Raw genomic sequence first — 17,997 nt, 5'->3', positions numbered from 1 at the left:
GAGTTCAAACATGGCCTCAAGACACTTAACACTTCCTGGCTGTGTGACTGGGCAAGTTACTTAACCCCAATTGCCTCAGCCAAAAAAAGAAAAGAAAAGAAAAGTAGTCTTATAATTTGACAGGGTAAATTATAAGGTACATTTAGCTAGTTATCTAATGTAAGACTTGAAGCTAGCCAAAATTTCATAAATGATGCTCAATGGCATACTAAAAAGATATTTATGATGATAAATGTTAATAAAATTGTTCTCATCAAGAGATGTTTAAAATTAGACTTGTTAAAGAATCGTAATAGTGACAAAAAAATAAAAAAAAAAGTAAATTCATTCAGGAAGCATTGATTGCTTTGCACAGAACATCCTTTTAGTATTCTATCTCCACACCTAGCATTAAGGTCTTATTTTGAGTCTTCTTTGTTTGTATATAGATATGAAAGTAGCTTTAGAAAGATGATTATTCTTTAGCAGTATTATGCATCCTCTTTGTGGGTTCTTTATTTACATACTGATGGGAGGTGGAGAATGAATAATGACTCATCTGTATAGAGTGTGTGTGTGTGTGTGTGTGTGTGTGTGTGTGTGTGTTAGGTTACTAGCATCTATTAGGTTAGCTCTTTCTTGCATTGGTTATGTGAGTTTTATTTATATATAATTATATTTTTCAGCTTTATTCTACCAACTTGGTGTAAAGGTTTTACCAAATCATTTCGTTGGTATAACTGGAATACCCATTTTTACTTTCTTGGCCTCAGGAAGGAGAAGCTCTCAAAAGCCGCTCAGTGTTTGAAGAGAGATTCTGGCTATGCTTGCTTTCTCTTTTACTTGTTAAACTACCTGCACCCCCACAGAAATATGTCTTACCAAAGAAAGTTTAATGCTTTTGAATAGTTTTCCTGCCCCTGTTTCTGACTCATCTCAAAGTTACATTGTCAGCTGTTAACAGAGTAGAAAATTACCTGTCACTCTGCTTGTTAACAGAACAAATTGGTGGGTTGTAATCATCTGGAGTAACCTTACACCTTTGGATAATAGTTGATTTATTTGCATTATTCTGTAAATGTGAGAAAAAGAATTATTGGATCAAAGTAAATGTATTATTAGCATTAAGCCATTTGTTTGGAATTGCAACATCTCCCAATTGCTAGTGTTCTGATTTCTGAAAATTACTTTGTATATATTTAGTATTTACTTATCTTTGTATCTGTTGTATACCCCAGGAGAATGTACGTTCCTTGAGAGCAAGGGCTTTTTTGTTTTTAATTTTGAGTCCCCAATGTCTCAAAATGCATAGTAAGAGCGTAATAAATTTCATATTGAATTAGATTGACTTAACCAAATGAACAAGACCTATAGCAATAATTTTTTAAAAAATAAGCAAAAAGAGGTATTCTACCCCCAAAAATAATGGTTGCTGATTATTGTAGGTGCATCTCAGTGGATCTCATCACAAATGAGATGGAGTAAAAATTGTGATTTAATGGAAAATGCACTGGATTTGGTGTTGACTTTTGGGTTCAAGTAATAGTTTTGCTACTTATTAATAACATAACTTTGTGAAAGTCATTTGCCCTATGAATTTTAGTTCTGTAAAATAAGGGGATTGGACTAGATTTTTTTTTAAAGGTTTCTTCCAGCTCTAAATCTATGGTCTTATGAGTTAGCAGTTTATCTGAAAAACATTTGAGGAGTTTGAGTTGATTTTATCTCAAAGTTCTAATTAATTGGAATAATGAATTCCTTGAAGTGGCATTATTTTATTTCATTCTATGTAGTTCCATTGGCCTGTAAGCAATTATTATAAATTTTACTTAACTGTGACTTCAAATAGTGCAAATTTGAATACATGCAAACATTTTACAGAATTCATCAATTTGATATGCAGCTAAAACACACACAATCTTCTGTTGAATTAAGAGACACATTTTCCAGGAATAAGAATGTGATGATCATTTTATATTCAAGTTTCACCTCTGTCATTTTATATTCATGTTCAGTTCTGGGGAATCATTTCATAAAAGAAAGTATCTAGAGGAAGACAGCCATATGTTACAGAGTCCTCTAGTTCATGCCATATAAGGAACTAGGGATGTTTAACTTGCAGAAAGATTTGGAGTTCATGATGCTAGTAAGAACAAAAATAGCAAGAGTAATTGAAAGTTTGTAGAGTACTTTATATGTGTTATCTCTTTTGGTCTTTTATAACAACCTTGTGAAGTAGATGGTGTTCTTATCCCCATTTTATAGATGCAGAAACTGTGACACAGAGATTTAGTGACTAGCCCAAAGTTTCACAACTAGTAAAGATTTGAAGCAGGATGTGAATTTGGACTTCCTTGTCTCTTGAGTTCTGTACTTTAACTATTTTGACTTATGATAGTTATCTTTCTTTTAAAGAAAGTTGTTATATGGAAGAGTGATTGGATTTATTTTCTTTGAACCCAGATCGGGGAAACAACTAGAAGTGGTAGATATAAGTTGCAAAGGAAAATTTAGATGTGATATAAGAAAAATATCTTAACAATTCAAAATAGGGATTTTCCCCCCTCATTGAGTGTCTTCAAGCAAATGCTAGATAATCCTTTCACTGGCATATTGTGTATAGGATTTCTCCCCATTCTACCCCAGTATAGGTGTACTGTATGGCCACTGAGGTACTTTATGGTATACAATATTCCATTATAATCATATATATCAGCTTATTCAGCCATTCCCCAATTAATATATAGGTACCCATTTTCTTCCCAATTTTAGGCTACTAAAAAATTCTATGAATATTTCCTACAAGACTTTTAAAGAAATATAATAATAACTGAGAGCGTTTTACTTCTGTTCCCCTCCTTTAATAAAAATGGTAGAGAGCAGTAAAATCAGTTGGGAGGTAGTTTTAAAATACTTACTATATTTTTAGCACTGTTTCTCCTGCTCTGTGGAGTTTGTGTTCCTGCTTTGAAAAATTGCTGTGTGATATAGAGCAGAAGAGTGTTAGACTTGGAGTCAGAAAGATAATGAATTTGAATGCAGCCTCAGAATATCTCTGTGATCCTAGACAAGTCATTTAACCTCTCTGTGCTTTAGTTTTCCTCATCTTTAAAATGAGCATAATAATAGCACGTACCTCCCAGGATTGCTATGAAGAGCAGTGAGTTAACATGTAATGAACTTTGCCAACCATTAAGTGCAATATAAATGTCAGTTGTTATTTCAGAGAAATCTATAGTTAGGTAGAGAGTAACATGCATTGAATAAAACTATTTGCTTATTCATTCAACAAATATGTGGAGTTTTTCTACTTGCAAAGTCTTGTGTTTAATGGCATAGGTATAAAGGTATGAAGAACTGTCATTATCCTCAAGGAGTTGACAAATCTTAGCAGAGGAAATAATACTAATATACAGCCATAATACAACCCAGTGACAAATATACTATAGAAGTACGGAGAATTCAGAGAATTGGATAGTCATCTCTAATCATTTTTAATGTAAAAAAAAATTAAGTGTTATTGGAGATCAAGGAGATAAATGAAGACTTGTGGACAGAGGGGAAAACTTCATTTCATGGAAAAGGTGAGACCAGTTGAGCTTTAAAAGCTTAAGAATTTGTACTTTAATTGTTAGGAAATTTGAGCCCACTGAAGAAAATTACTTTGTGATTACTATGTGTCTGTTTCATATGGATGTGTTCATTTTGTTTTTTCCCTAACAGAATATAAACTCTTTTAGGGCAGGGACTGTTTTCATTTTTGGTTTTGTATTCTTAGTGCTTCACACTGTCTAGATACAGGGATCCTCAAACTTTTTAAATAGGGGGCCAGTTAACTGTCCCTCAGACTGTTGGAGGGCCGGACGATAGTAAAAACAAAAACTTTGTTTTGTGGGCCTTTAAATAAAGAAACTTCATAGCCTTGGGTGAGGGGGGATAAATGTCCTCAGCTGCTGCATCTGGCCTGTGGGCTGTAGTTTGAGGAGCCCTGGAACATAGTGGCATTTAATAAGTGCCCGTTTATTAATTGAAATGACCAAAAAGCTGAAAAACAAGTATGAAGAAAAAGAATTCAGGTAGCAGATTATTCCTAAATAATTAAGAATGATTAGAATTTGCCAAGTTTGTTTAACTTCATTTATCTAACATACTATTATTTATAGCATTTAATTTTTTCATGTCTTAAATTCGGCCTACTAAATCACATTCCCTATTGGCATCAGCCTATTCTGACATCTTCCTAATGATTTTTCTTATGTCTTTCTCAAATCCTATTTTGATGTACTTGTGTATTAAGACGTGGTCATACAATATTAGCTCGAGGAAGGGCTTTAGAGATCATAGAATCTAAGCCCTTCATGTTACAAATAGAGAAATCAAGGCTCAGAAATTAAGGGTTTGAGTACACTGTCTATAATGAGTTATTGGCACAGTTACAATTGAAATTGATCTCTTGATTCTAAGCCTGTTGATTTTTTCCTGTTTTTTTTATAATTACAGGTCAAAAAAATACATTATTTGCCTATAATTGCCTGAGGTATACTTGTTACTTTGATATATATATGCATGTGTACCCATATATTAATTATTTTTTGTATTCTTTCCTACCATACCAGTTCCTTCGTTATCATGGCTGTTTCTTATTTTTTCATGCACATTTCATATAGAGCATAGCTGATGTGGGTTACTTTAAGAGAGCAGTTAGTTAGAGGATTTGGAAGCAATGATATGAGTCAGTAATACTGAGTGTTATGGGGTGGGGAGGTGCTGGAGTAGGTATTGTGAGCACACATATCATTCAAAGTAGGAGGACTTTCTGCTGTTCTGAGATGAAGTAGGTGGAATTGGCTAGAGTAGATGAAATGAGTGTGGCCTAGTCACAAGGTGTCTAAAGATGTAGTATTTATTGCATGTTGTTACCATGTAAGAAAAGTCCCTGAAAGAATGGGGATTGGCTAGGTAGGTATTGGAATTCCTTTTCTTCATTGTTTTGTTTGGCCCAGATTTTATCTGGCTCAAGGCCAGCAAGGGAGTGATCATTTCATTGTTATTTTAAAGCCTATTTCAAGATTTATTCCTCTTAGAATTAGCCTCCTTCTTGCAATTAAATATAGAACACTAAATTCACCATTCACCCTCTCTCCACCTACTCTGTCACTCATTTACCAACCTACTCTTTACCACCTAACATTCCTTCCCCTTTTTTCTTACCATTTCTACCTCCTACCTAGTCTTTCTTCTATCCATCAAACTGTCTCCTTTCTCATCTATGAGTGTAAGTTACTGCTGTGATTACATGTATAACTACAGTCCCTGGGTAATTCTTCAGTGTACTGGGTATATGTCAGGGCACAAAGGAGTTTGATTAAAGTGGTGGAGGCATGTGAATTTGAAGAGGGGCAAAGGATTATTTCCTCTACTTTGTTCAGACCCAGCCTCTTTGTGAGTTTTTTTTTTTTTAATTTTAAAAACAATAAGAGAAACTGATTTAATATCCACTCCTCCTTTCCTTACCTATGTTAGGGGATCTGGATTCAGTTATCACTCTGTTTTACTCAGTTCTTCTGGTCATTTTCATCTTTAAAACAAAGAGATTAGACTTTATGACCTATCCTTTTCTGTTCTAAATCTAAATCTTTGGTTATTTATTTATTTTATTTTATTTTTGGTGAGGCAGTTGTGGTTAAGTGACTTGCCCAGGGTCACACATCTAGGAAGTGTTAAGTAAGTCTGAGGCTAGATTTGAACTCAGGTCCTCCTGACTTCAGGGCTGGTGCTCTATCCACTGAGCCACCTAGCTGCCCCTTCTTTGGTTAAATCTAAATCAGGAAACTTGGACTGATATTAGCCATATAACTCTGGACAAGTGGTAATGACAGCTCTGATATAACATTCTCAAAACCACTCTGTGAGGGTGCCAGTTCACGGCCTAAAGTCTAAGTTTCCAAACTGCAGAGCCTTGTCAGAGAAGCTGAAATGTTTTTAAGGACATCCTCTTTCTTCTGTATTATTCTATAGCTGTTGCTTCTCTAAAGAATTCCTACTATGAAACATTAGGGAACTACTGTTATTGCTTTATTCTGGCAATTCCTGAGAAAAATCCTAGTTGGGATTGGAGCCCCAGCAGAGACTGGCTCTATCAGTGGGACTGGAGCTTTGGACTCTTTTTCTCTTCTAATTCCAGAATCGGCTTGGGAAATCTAGGAACCACAAGGATTAGAAAGCCAGTGAGAAGATTTTTTAACTAAATAAATTTCTAAGTGTTTTGATTCGGTGATTAGTTCAGTTTCTTCTGGTAAATTTTTGTTCTAATTCTGGGCTTTGCTTTCCTTTCAGTTGCTTTAGGTCGTAATCAGCCTCTGAAAAAAGAGAAACCAAAATGGAAGAGTGATTATCCCATGACAGATGGACAACTACGCAGCAAGAGAGATGAATTTTGGGATACTGCACCAGCCTTTGAAGGCCGTAAAGAAATTTGGGATGCTCTTAAGGCTGCTGCACATGCATTTGAGAACAATGATCATGAACTGGCACAAGCAATCATTGATGGTGCAAATATAACATTACCACATGGTAGGTTCAGTATTCCCGAGGGTGGAGTAGGGAGTGGGGAAATAGAATAGGGAAGTATAAATCCAGTTAATTTCTTCAGCCTAAGGAGGGGAAAAACAGGAAACATTTTCTTTTTCTTATTATCATAAGATGTTGTAACACTTTTTCAATGAAACAATGAACCCTTCACTTCTCTTTTTGTCCTTTTATCTAGCCCTATCTGCTCTCAGATAACACTGATTACACAGGAACCAGAAGCAGATGTTTCAGTTACAAAATCACTGACCTTTTCTGTCTTCCTTGAATTTTTGTATTATTTTCTTTGCAGCTATTTTTTTTAAATAACTTTTTATTGATAGAACGCATGCCAGGGTAATTTTTTACAGCATTATTCCTTGCATTCATTTCTGTTCCAATTTTTCCCCTCCCTCCCTCCTCCCCTTCCCCCAGATGGCAAGCAGTCCTTTACATGTTGAATGGGTTACAGTATATCCTAGATACAATATATGTGTGCAGAACCGAACAGTTTTCTTGTTGCACAGAGAGAATTGAATTCAGAAGGTATAAATAACCCGGGAAGAAAAACAAAAATTTGCAGGTATTTTTTAAGAAGAGATTAGATCTCCCTTTCTCACTTAGGCTGGAAGTGTAGCAGCTATTCAAAGGCCCAAACCAAATCCTGCTTACCTTGGGAATTCTGACCTGGCTTTGTATCTAACTTCAGATGTTACTCACTCCCCCTCTACCTCTTAGGGGGTAGTCTAGTGATCCTGCACTCTTGGAAGTTCACTACCTTGGGTGCTATATTTAGTGTGGACAACTTATTTGTTACTGTTATTATATTTTGATTTTTTCTTTCAATCTCTCATCATTTTAGTACACACTTCAAAAGGAACAATATGTCTTACTTAATAATTATTTCCTTATCATGAACTTTGTTGTTTGCTATTCTAAACAGTAGAAATGACTTTAAAAATCATTTGATTTTCATTTATAGATAAAAAGAATTGCAAATACTTTACCTTGAGAAGTATTCTTTTTTTGTTTTTGTTTTTTTGGCTGGATAGGACAGAGGATTGGGATGTAAGCAGGACATTTCTCTGACCTATTAGCTTTTCTGTTTTAAGATTATGGTCTTCAAATAGGAAATCTACTGGTCTTGAAGTCGGGAAGACATCTAGGCTCAAATTTGGCCTCAAACAGTTATGATTGTATTACTTTGGGCAAGTCACTGAACTCTGCATCAATTCTTCATTTGTAAAATAAGCTGAAGAAGGAAATGGTAGATGACTCCTACATTTTTAATGGTCATGAAGAATAGGACACAAATTGAATTTGGGCATTGTTTTGATTCAGTAGCATTAGTTAGCTAGCTAGCCTTTATTACATACCTACCACTTTTCAGGTAATTTGCTGAGCAGTAGTAGTAGTGGATCTTTCATATGAAAAGTAACCTATATTGAGCAGAATTGCAACTAAAGAGAGAGTAGAAATATTATAAGATAAATTAGAAGAGATTGTGGAAGAGACCCAATATCTACTTCTGTCATTGCTTCCCTCTCTTGTCTTCATTCATCCCTCCTCTGTGTTTCTCTTTGCCCCCCTATTTCTATAACCTTATCCATTCTCATTTTATCATTCTCAAGTTAAAACTTGAAATATCCTAAAGAGGTTAAATGGGAGGGTGGGGAAGTAGGAATGAAATTACTTGTTAAATTATTCTGTTAATATCTTGTCGTATATTTGGTCTTTGATTTTTGTTGATTTTAGGTTGTGCATGCTTTCTGATTAGGTACTATGTTTTAAAATTTATATAGAATGTAACTCATGTAATGCCACTCAATTACTAATTTTGATAGGGTTTCCTTGTTTTTTACTTGTTTGACCTGTTCTTATCTTGAAACATTTTAAAAGATCGAACCAAATATTTTTCTTGTACCCTCTCTTTGTTGCTTTACTTTCCTGTTCTTTTTATTTTAAGGTGGCGAAGTGAATAGTGCCAGGCCTGGAGATAGGAAGACCTGAGTTGAAATCTAGCCTTGTACTTACTGGCTCTGGGTGACTCTGGACAAGTCATTTAATCCCCATTTGCTTCAATTTCTTCGTCTGTAAATAGAAACATACAATAGCACCTACTTCTCAGCCTTGTTGTAAGAATCACATGATATATTAATTGTAAGGCAATTAGCATAGTGCTCTAATGTAATGGGTGCATATAATGAATATGTTGGCTATTATGATTTTTATTTCATTGAAACAGTGTCTTCCTTCTCTAGTTCCATTTTTACTGCAAAAGAATGCTTCATATTCCTAGAAAAAATTATTACACTCTGTATTTTCAGATCTTCACATTGTGATGTCTTATTTCTTCACCATTCTTTTTATGAAACTGCTTAAGAAACCCAATTAGCCTATTTTTCTTTTTTTCCTCCCTAAGGATTACCATTATGCCAAGTAAGCAGAACTCCTGGCAATCTTCTCACAGCAGATATTACTTAAGCCTTTTGGCCAAGCTGGAAATTGAATCACCGAAAGGGCAGGTGACTTACATGAACTAGGGTTGAGATTTGAGTCTCTTTCTAAAATTACAAACTAAAACTCCTATTGGGTAATAACTATGTAGATTTAGTTTGTATAATAAAAGCATGTTTTGATTATAATGATAAGTAAATTTCATAGATTCATAAGATTGAGATAATATTTGAGAATTCAAGTTGTTTTTCTTATTGTTTTTTGTTATGGCTCAAGCCATTATAGAAAGATACTTACTTTGATTTTCTTTTTTTGATTAAAGTGTCAACCAAGAATGATGAGACTTCCCAGTTTCCATTAATAATATACTAATATAAATCTTCTTTCTAAAATCTATGTAAAACCTCTTGCACTCAAACTTTAGAGCATTTCTCTGAATGAAATGAGTGCTTAACTGTTTATTGTTTTCCAGAAAGGATCTTTTGAAGATCTTTTCTTCTTGAGGCTAAATTATACCTTGCTTTCTTAATATAACCTTTTAGAACCTATTTTCCCAAACTTTTTATTATTCTTAGAGATAGGGAAGTATGTTGGGGAGGGAAAACGGGAAAGGAATGGAAAATATTTTTCCTGACTCTTTGTGTTTTCTTTCCAAAAAACTGCAGTGGAGTATGATATCCCAAATTTCTCAGGGCCTTCACATTTATAGTTTTCCTTAAGTACAGCAGTTTTATCAGCACAATCCAGTTTTATGTTCCCAAACTAAGATATTTTAAAGAATTAAAAAAAATGTGTTGGCATATTAGGAGTAAAAGCACTTTTTTTAAAAAGTAGCTTTACCCTCCAGCCTAAATAAATTCTCTACTGACCAAGGCATTTGCTATCATATAGAAATATAGCTGAAAGAGGTATGGTTATAACTGCTGCACTGGTTAAAACCAGCAATGTTACCCTCCCTCTCCTGCCCCTTCTCCCTTAAAAATACTGATTCAAATACTTAATCAACAAATATTATTGTTCTTGAGTCATTTTAGTCATGTTCAACTTTCTGTGACCTTATTTGGGATTTTCTTCTCAAAGATACTAGAGTGACTTTCCTTTTTCTTCTCCAACTCATTATATAGCTGAGGAAACTGATGCAAAGAGGATTAAGTGACTTGCCCAGTGTCACATAACTAGTAAGTGTCTAAACCTGGACTTGAATTCAGATAGAAGAATCATTCTGACTCTAAAGCCCTGCACTTTTATCTATTACACACTTCCTAGCTGCCTTATATAAAAAGTATTATGTGCCTATTATGTGGTAGGTAGTTTTCTAGGCACTGAGGATACAAAGAATAAAGCAATATCTATCCCTGACAAGTACATGCATTAATGTAAATATGTATATGTGTGACATAAGTATGTATTTATATGTATATACATTTTACATGATTATAGAAGGAATAATAGAGAGTAACTCACTACAGTTTAGGAGGGGAAGACATTAGCAGTTGAGAGCATCAAGAAGGTCTTGCATTAGAAGACGCTGGAGTTACATCTTTTATTTATTTATTTTTTTAGGTGACTTTATAAGCAGATATAAGGAGGGAGGGAGTGCCTTCCCAGCTTGTTGAATAGCTTTATGGTACAAAGACAAGAAAAAAAGGGGACAGTGACATGTGTGATAAATAGGAACAAGGCTAGTTTTGCTGGATTGCAGAATATGGGAGGATGAATGTCCAAAATAGGTCAGAGCTAAGTGTTGCATAAGGCTTTAAAAACTAAACAGAAGAGTTTATATTATTGGAGTTGAGTTAGATTCCCTTTTGTTGTTGCCATTGTTAACTTTTTTGAACTTTGCTTCCAACTGCTCAGAAATTTATATGGCAGTGGAGTTGAGGTACTTGATTAATCATGTGTTATTGCCTTGGTCCTTTTAAATGAGGGCATATTCTTAAAATTTCAGTGCGTTATATTCACTTCGGACATGTGATCAAAGCCCTTATCTTTGTCATAGCATGAACAGTGATTTACAAGTAAGTGCATAGAGTTACTCTGATTTGGAATTAAAAAGCTCTGAAACAAAAGCCATAACAAGAAGAGAACTTAAATAATACAGAAAACCTATAGTATAATTTTGAAATGAGAACTATTACCTTTGAATTAATAATCATAGTAATAGTGGTGGTGGTAATATACTTGTAGCTAGTAACTATATAGCATTTAAAGGCTTGCAAAATGATTTGCAAATATTATCTCATTTCATCCTCACAACAACCCTGGCAGTAGGAACTTTCATTACTCCCATTTACAGATAAGGGCAGAAGACAGATTTTCAGAAGAAACAGAGGTTAAGAGAATTGTTCAGGGTCAGACAAATAGCAATGCCAATTTTGGACTCTAATCTTCCTGACTTTAGCACACTATTCACTGTCTCTTTAAGATGGATTGCTCAGATACCCACTCTCTAAATAATAAAAATTGTCCTATTAACTATTCATTGACTTCAAAGTCTGTAAAAAGTCTTATAAAGCTGTGAATTTAAATGGTTGAACATTGTTTGTGGACTAAAATGGCATTAAGATACTGATGAAAACATATTAATCATATGTTAAGCTTAGAAAATTAAGTAAAAAGTGAGGATTTAAGTGTTTGAATTGGAGGCATGAAGGCCTTTGGGTAGCTATATTTCATTTGAAATTCATTCATCCTGCTGCAAAACATTTCATATAATGTAGTAGTCAAACTAGTTGTATCTCTAAGCACTCCTCCTTCCCATGATTAACATTTTCTCATATTTATATTAAATGAACTAGACATATTATCTATTAACTACATAACTGTAATTTAAAGCTATTTATATGTAGATTGATGGTAATAGCATTAGTGCTTAGGACGGTTGAGAAGTGAAGAGGCTACATCTAAGGAGGTTATATGGAAGGAGATATGGAACAATGGAAAGTGAGTTTTAATTTATAGATATATTGTTAATAAATAATATTCCAAGTTCATTTAATAAATTCTCAGAAAATGTTGATCATGAGAATGAGTGCTTGAAGAGACACATGGTTTGATTACAACTTATGAATATTTGAAAAGAAATATTCAGGGAAATGATTCACAGCAGGATGAATGAATTTCAGATGGAACCTAATGGGCTATTTTTTACTATTTGGCAACTATTTTAATTATGTTTATAACTTCATAATGAAATATTTTGAAGTCATTAAAAATAATTATGTAAAATCATTGCTTGAGAAAAAGAACTATTGGGGCCACACATCTAAGCGAAAGATTAAACAGGTTAGAAAAATTATATTTGAAATAAGGATATTAAAAAAAACAACCAATTGTCAGCAATGGAGCTCTTGAGGTTCTCTCTAGCAACTTTAGGTACTGTCTGTCCCTGTTAATACTTTAAGTCAGGGATAGATGTGCAAAGAGAGTTTGATCTCTATAACTTTGATAGCTGGAATTGAGCTGAGTTGCTGCAGATTGCCCCCTGGTGACAGGCAGGTTGTCACTGCAATCTTTTTCTAAACTGCAAAGGTTGACAATGGTGTTACTAAGATGCTAGCCAAGAGAAGATAGATAAGAAAGATAGTTTGCTATGTCATTATCAAGCATATAATCAATCTCTTCCTTTCCCCATCTCTTTATCTCTGCCTCTATCTCTCTTTTATCATTAAACATGCCGAGTTTCTTTTACTCAAATCTTTACTCTTTTTTCCCATTATGGCTTCATTTCTTTTCCTTACCCCAGATCTTCATAATTTCCTCCTGTTAGGCTTTACTCTCAACCGCATTGTTGTGCGGGAACATTATTCTTTAAGAATAACAGTGGCATTCTTCGGGATAAATGTTGGTTTCCTCTTTACTTATTGTCATAATTAGTAAACATTTATGCTACCAACTTTTTAACACTCATGAACATCTTTTTTCCTCTTATAAACTTTTGTTGCACCAGTTTGCTTTATGTACTCTTTCTTTCTGTTTCCCTTACCCTTATAACCAGGAGCAAGAGAGCTGGCTAGAGTTACAGGTCCAGTGTAAGAATTTTATTGATATCATCTGTAAAAATAAAGCCTATTCAAATGATCTTTAAGAATCTTTCTACTTTTTAATTTATGATCCAGTGTTCTGAGTTAATAAATAGTATGATATTTATAAATAGCTCTTTATATTATAGGGGTAGAGAATAAATGTAACATGGATTCCTGTTGTATAGGGATTAATATCCAATGATAATAATTTTTTTGAAGTAGATTCATTTCCATGGTGTCATAAGATGGTATTTATCACATGACCTTTTTGTTTCTATCCTGACCCATCCAATGAACAATCTGGAAAGGTCAGCTAATTAAGATTTAATTCTCATAATACTGATTAGTACCCTTTAGAGCTTGTTTCATTTGTGCCATTTCAGATGTGCTATATCTTAATGGGCAGAGTCAGTGTTACAGTGTAGATACAGGACCAGTTTTTGATTCAGAAAGGAGACCTGGGTTCAGTTCCTGTCTTTTGACATATTCTATCTGTATGACAATGGATAGGACCAAGGATATAGTGGTAAATGTTTTAACAGTTGGCTCTCTTCAGGGACAAAAAATGTACAAATAGCACATTTTTAAGTTAGTTTTCATTATTAGTATGTTTTCCATCACTTTAAATCTAGATAATCAACAAAACAATAAATCAGGCCATGATTTGTAGATTTGCTGATTTCTGATATAGAAGTGCTGACATTGAAAATTTAACAGTTCTTCACAAATTCGTGTGAGCTGGTTCTAGCATGTTGTTTAGTCATATCTAATTCTTCTTGACACCTTTTGGGATTTTCTTGGCAAATACTGGAGTAGTTTGTCATTTCCTTCTCCAGTTTTCTTATGGAAACTGAGACAAACAAATTTGTGACTTGCCCAGGGTTACACAACTTAGAGCTGTAAATAATTGAACTTGGGTCTTCCTGACTCCAAGCTATTCTTATCTACTGAAACATCTATCTGCTTGATAAATCAGACAGCCTCTCAGTACCCCAATCAGTTCTTTAAAATTAAAACAAGCCACTGATTTTCATTGGTTGATTTACATTGATAAAAGCATACATAAATAATCTTTGCTACTAACTTTCTAATACTAAACATAAACTAGAGATAAGAGCCTCTGTGTATTTGATCTATTCCAAATAAAATTCAGACTCTATAGAGTACTGCACATAAGTCTTACAGTTCTTCAGGTTCTTCAACATTTAATACAATAATTGTAGAAACATGTTTTATAACTTTTCTGCTTATTGGTTTCCCATTTCCCCCTAAAAATCCCTGATTTGCACAGAGTAAATCTGCCTAAATATTTATATTTAAAAGACTATGGTTTGATATAATAGTTTTAAAAACTAAACCACTACTGACAGCCTGGTATTTATGTTGAAGTTTGGGCAAGGTCAGGTTTCATCACAGTATCATTATAGCAAAAAGCTCATTAGAGCAAAACCATTTTCATTCCAAAAGGAAATGGCCCTTAGTAATAGTATGTTATTGATCTTTAACTTGAAATTAGCCATTAATAATTCAGTAGGACAATTTTTTTTTTCCTGAGCTATCTGGTCAGAAACTTAAATTTGTTTATCTTACTCTCTAATGTTCCCCCTAACCCTTGCCATCCTGTTAACCTTGTTTGTTAATTAGCTTTAGGAGAAACATTGCTTTTCTAAGTATTATATGATTGATACTTACTTATACTGCATTTCTGTGATTGTAAATATAAATATATGTGTGTGTGTATGTGTGTATTTTGTCTTGCCCTTAGTAGATTATATAGTTTTTGAAAATAAGGACTGTGTTGTTGCTTGTCTTTGTATTCATAGAATTTGTTACTTATAAAAAATTTAATATTTGTTAAATTTTGAGTTCCAAATTCTCTTCTTCCTTTTCTCTCCTCCCTACTCCTTAAGAAAGCAGACAATTTAATATAAATTATATGTGTGCAGTTGTCCAAAACATATTTTCTACTAGCCATATTGCAAATGAAAACAGAGACCAAAACCCCCAAGAAAAAAAGTGGTTTTAATCTGTATTCAGACTCCCGTCATTTCTTTCTCTGGAGATGGATAACATTTGTCATTATAAGTCCTTTGGAATTATCTTAGATTTTTGTATTACTTAAGAAAAGCTAAGCCATTAGGAGTTAAATCATTGTACAGTTATTACTATTACTATGGGATGTTCTAGTTCTGCTTCCTTTACACTGTATCAGTTCTTTTCAGGTTTTTCTGAAATTATTCTGCTCATTCATTATAATCACATACCACAACTTGTTAAGCCATTCCACAATTGATGGGTGTCCCCTCAGTTTCCAAGTCTTTATTACCATAAAAAGAGCTGCTGTAAATATTTTGACTAAATACGGATCTTTTTGCACCCCTCCATTTTTTTTTCCCTCTCTCTCTGGGATACAGACCTAGTAGTGGGATTGTTGGAACAAAAGATATGCACAATGTTATAGCCCTTTGGACAATTTTCCAAATTGCTCACTCATCACAATAGTTGAAGCAATTCACAACTCTACTATCAATATTATTAATGTCCAGTTTTTCTATATTCCCTCCAATATTTGTCATTTTCCTTTTTGTCATATTAGTTCATCTTATATAAGTGTGAAATGATATCTCAGAGTTGTTTTAATTTGTATTTCTCTAATCAGTAAGGATTTAGAGTATTTTTTCATGACTTCAGAAAGTTTTGATTTCTTCTTCTGAAAATTACCTGTTCATATCCTTTGACCATTTATCAATTGGGAAATGACATATTCTTAAAAATTTGACTGAGTTCTCATATTTTAGAAATGAGACCTTAATCAGAATATAAAAATTTTCCCAACTTTCTGCTTTTCTTCCAATCTTGGTTACATTGGCTTTACTTATTCAAAACCTTTTAAATTTACATTTTATAAGTTCTCTATTTCTTGTTTGGTCATAGGTCTTCCCTTATCCATGGTTCTGAAAGATAATAAACTACTTCTTGCTCTCCTAATTTATTTATGATATTATTCTTTAATTCTAAACATATGCCCTAAATCATAACTTACATGACCACCTCATGGTATATAGTGTAAGATATTGGTCTATACCTAGTTTCTGCCAAATTGCTTTCTAATTTTTGGAGTAATTTTGTCAAATAATGAGTTATCCCCAAAACTTGGGTCTTTAGGTTTATCAAACTGTGTATTATGTATTTTATTTATTGCATTGATATACCACTCTGTTTCTTAGCTAGTACCAGCATGTTTTGATGATTATAACAGTTTGAGATCTGGTACTAAATACTGCTAGATGCCTTTCTTCTCATTTTTTTCCCCATTACTTCCCTTGATATTTTTGTTCTTCCAGATGAATTTTTTTTTTCCCCTAGCTCTGTAAAATAATTTTTTGGTGGTTTAATTGGTGTGATACTGAATAAGTAAATTATTTAGGTATCATTGGCCTATCAAAGAACAATTAATATTTTTTCAGTTGTCTAGATCTGACTTTGTGTGAAGTATTTTATGTTTGGTTTCATAAAATTCCGAATTTGTCTTGGCAATTAGACTCCCAAGTATTTTTATAAGATTTTGAGTCCTAAATTTTTTCTCCTTCCCTCTTTTCCTTTTCCACCCTTCCCAAGACAAAAAGCAATCTGATATAGGCTGTACATATATGATCGTGTTAAACATATTTCCTTATTATGCCCCAAAAGTTATCAAACTGTGCATCATACCCTTTGATCCAGCAGTGTTTCTACTGGGCTTATACCCCAAAGAGATACTAAAGAACGGAAAGGGACCTGTATGTGACAAAATGTTTGTGGCAGCCCTGTTTGTAGTGGCTAGAAACTGGAAATTGAATGGATGCCCATCAATTGGAGAATGGTTGGGTAAATTGTGGTATATGAATGTTATGGAATATTATTGTTCTGTAAAAAGTGACCAGCAGGATGAATACAGAGAGGCTTGGAGAGACTTACATGAACTGATGCTAAGTAAAATGAGCAGAACCAGGAGATCATTAGAGACTTCGACAACGATATTGTATGAGGATGTATTCTGATGGAAGTGGATTTCTATGACAAAGAGACCTAACTGAGTTTCAATTGATAAATAATGGACAGAAGCAGCTACACCCAAAGAAAGAACACTGGGAAACGAATATGAACTGTTTGCATTTTTGTTTTTCTTCCTGAGTTATTTTTACCTTCTGAATCCAATTCTCCCTGTGCAGCAAGAGAACTGTTCGGTTCTGCAAACATATAATGTATTTAGAATATACTGCAACATATCTAACATATATAGGACTGTTTGCCATCTAGGGGAGGGGGTAGAGGGAGGGAGGGGGAAAAATCGGAACAGAAGTGAGTGCAAGGGATAATGCTGTAAAAAATTACTCTTTTAAAAAAAGGGGTAAATATGTTTATTTTTGCTTTTTATATTTTATTTTATTTTATAATAACTTTATATTGACAGAATCCATGCCAGGGTAAATTTTTTTTACAACATTATCCTTTGCACTCACTTCTGTTCCGATTTTTCCCCTCCCTCCCTCCACCCCCTCCCTTAGATGGCAAGCAGTCCTTTACATTAAACATATTTCCATATTAGGCATGTTGTGAAAAAAAAATCAGATCAAAAGAGAAAAACTATTAAAAAGAAAAAACAGCAAAAAAAGTGAAAATAGTATGTTTTAATCCTTATTCTGTCTCCATAATTCTTTCTTTGGATGTGGATGACATTTTCCATCACAAGTTTTTTGGAATTGTCTTGCATCACTATTGTTGAAAAGAGCAAAGTCTGTCATAGTTGATCATCATACAATGTTGCTGTTACTATGTACAATGTTGGCTCTGCTCACTTCATTCAGCATCAGTCAACCTTTCCAGGTTTTTCTGAAATCAGCCTACTTGTCATTTCTTGTAGAATAATAATATTCTATTATATTCATATACCACAGTTTGTTTAGCCATTGCTCAAGTGATAAACATC

The 17,997-nt window shown here is 33.7% G+C and overlaps 1 protein-coding gene across 2 annotated transcripts in view; it reads left to right on the top strand.

The window, feature by feature from the left end:
* UBTD2 (ubiquitin domain containing 2) overlaps positions 1-17,997 on the top strand; it is a 55,706-nt gene that overhangs the window by 34,702 nt on the left and 3,007 nt on the right. Inside the window, exons 2-3 of one of the 2 annotated variants that reach the window (XM_051978903.1) lie at positions 3,495-3,563; positions 6,316-6,552. In XM_051978903.1, coding sequence (XP_051834863.1) covers positions 3,495-3,563; positions 6,316-6,552 — 306 coding nt within the window. The remainder of the gene's footprint in view (positions 1-3,494; positions 3,564-6,315; positions 6,553-17,997) is intronic. The other variant, XM_051978904.1, reaches the window with a different exon arrangement.

Source organism: Antechinus flavipes, chromosome 2 (genome assembly GCF_016432865.1).
Source record: "Antechinus flavipes isolate AdamAnt ecotype Samford, QLD, Australia chromosome 2, AdamAnt_v2, whole genome shotgun sequence".
Lineage (NCBI taxonomy): Eukaryota > Metazoa > Chordata > Mammalia > Dasyuromorphia > Dasyuridae > Antechinus > Antechinus flavipes.
The sequence above is the reverse complement of the archived record's forward strand: the minus strand, read 5'-3'. Positions and strand labels throughout refer to the sequence as shown.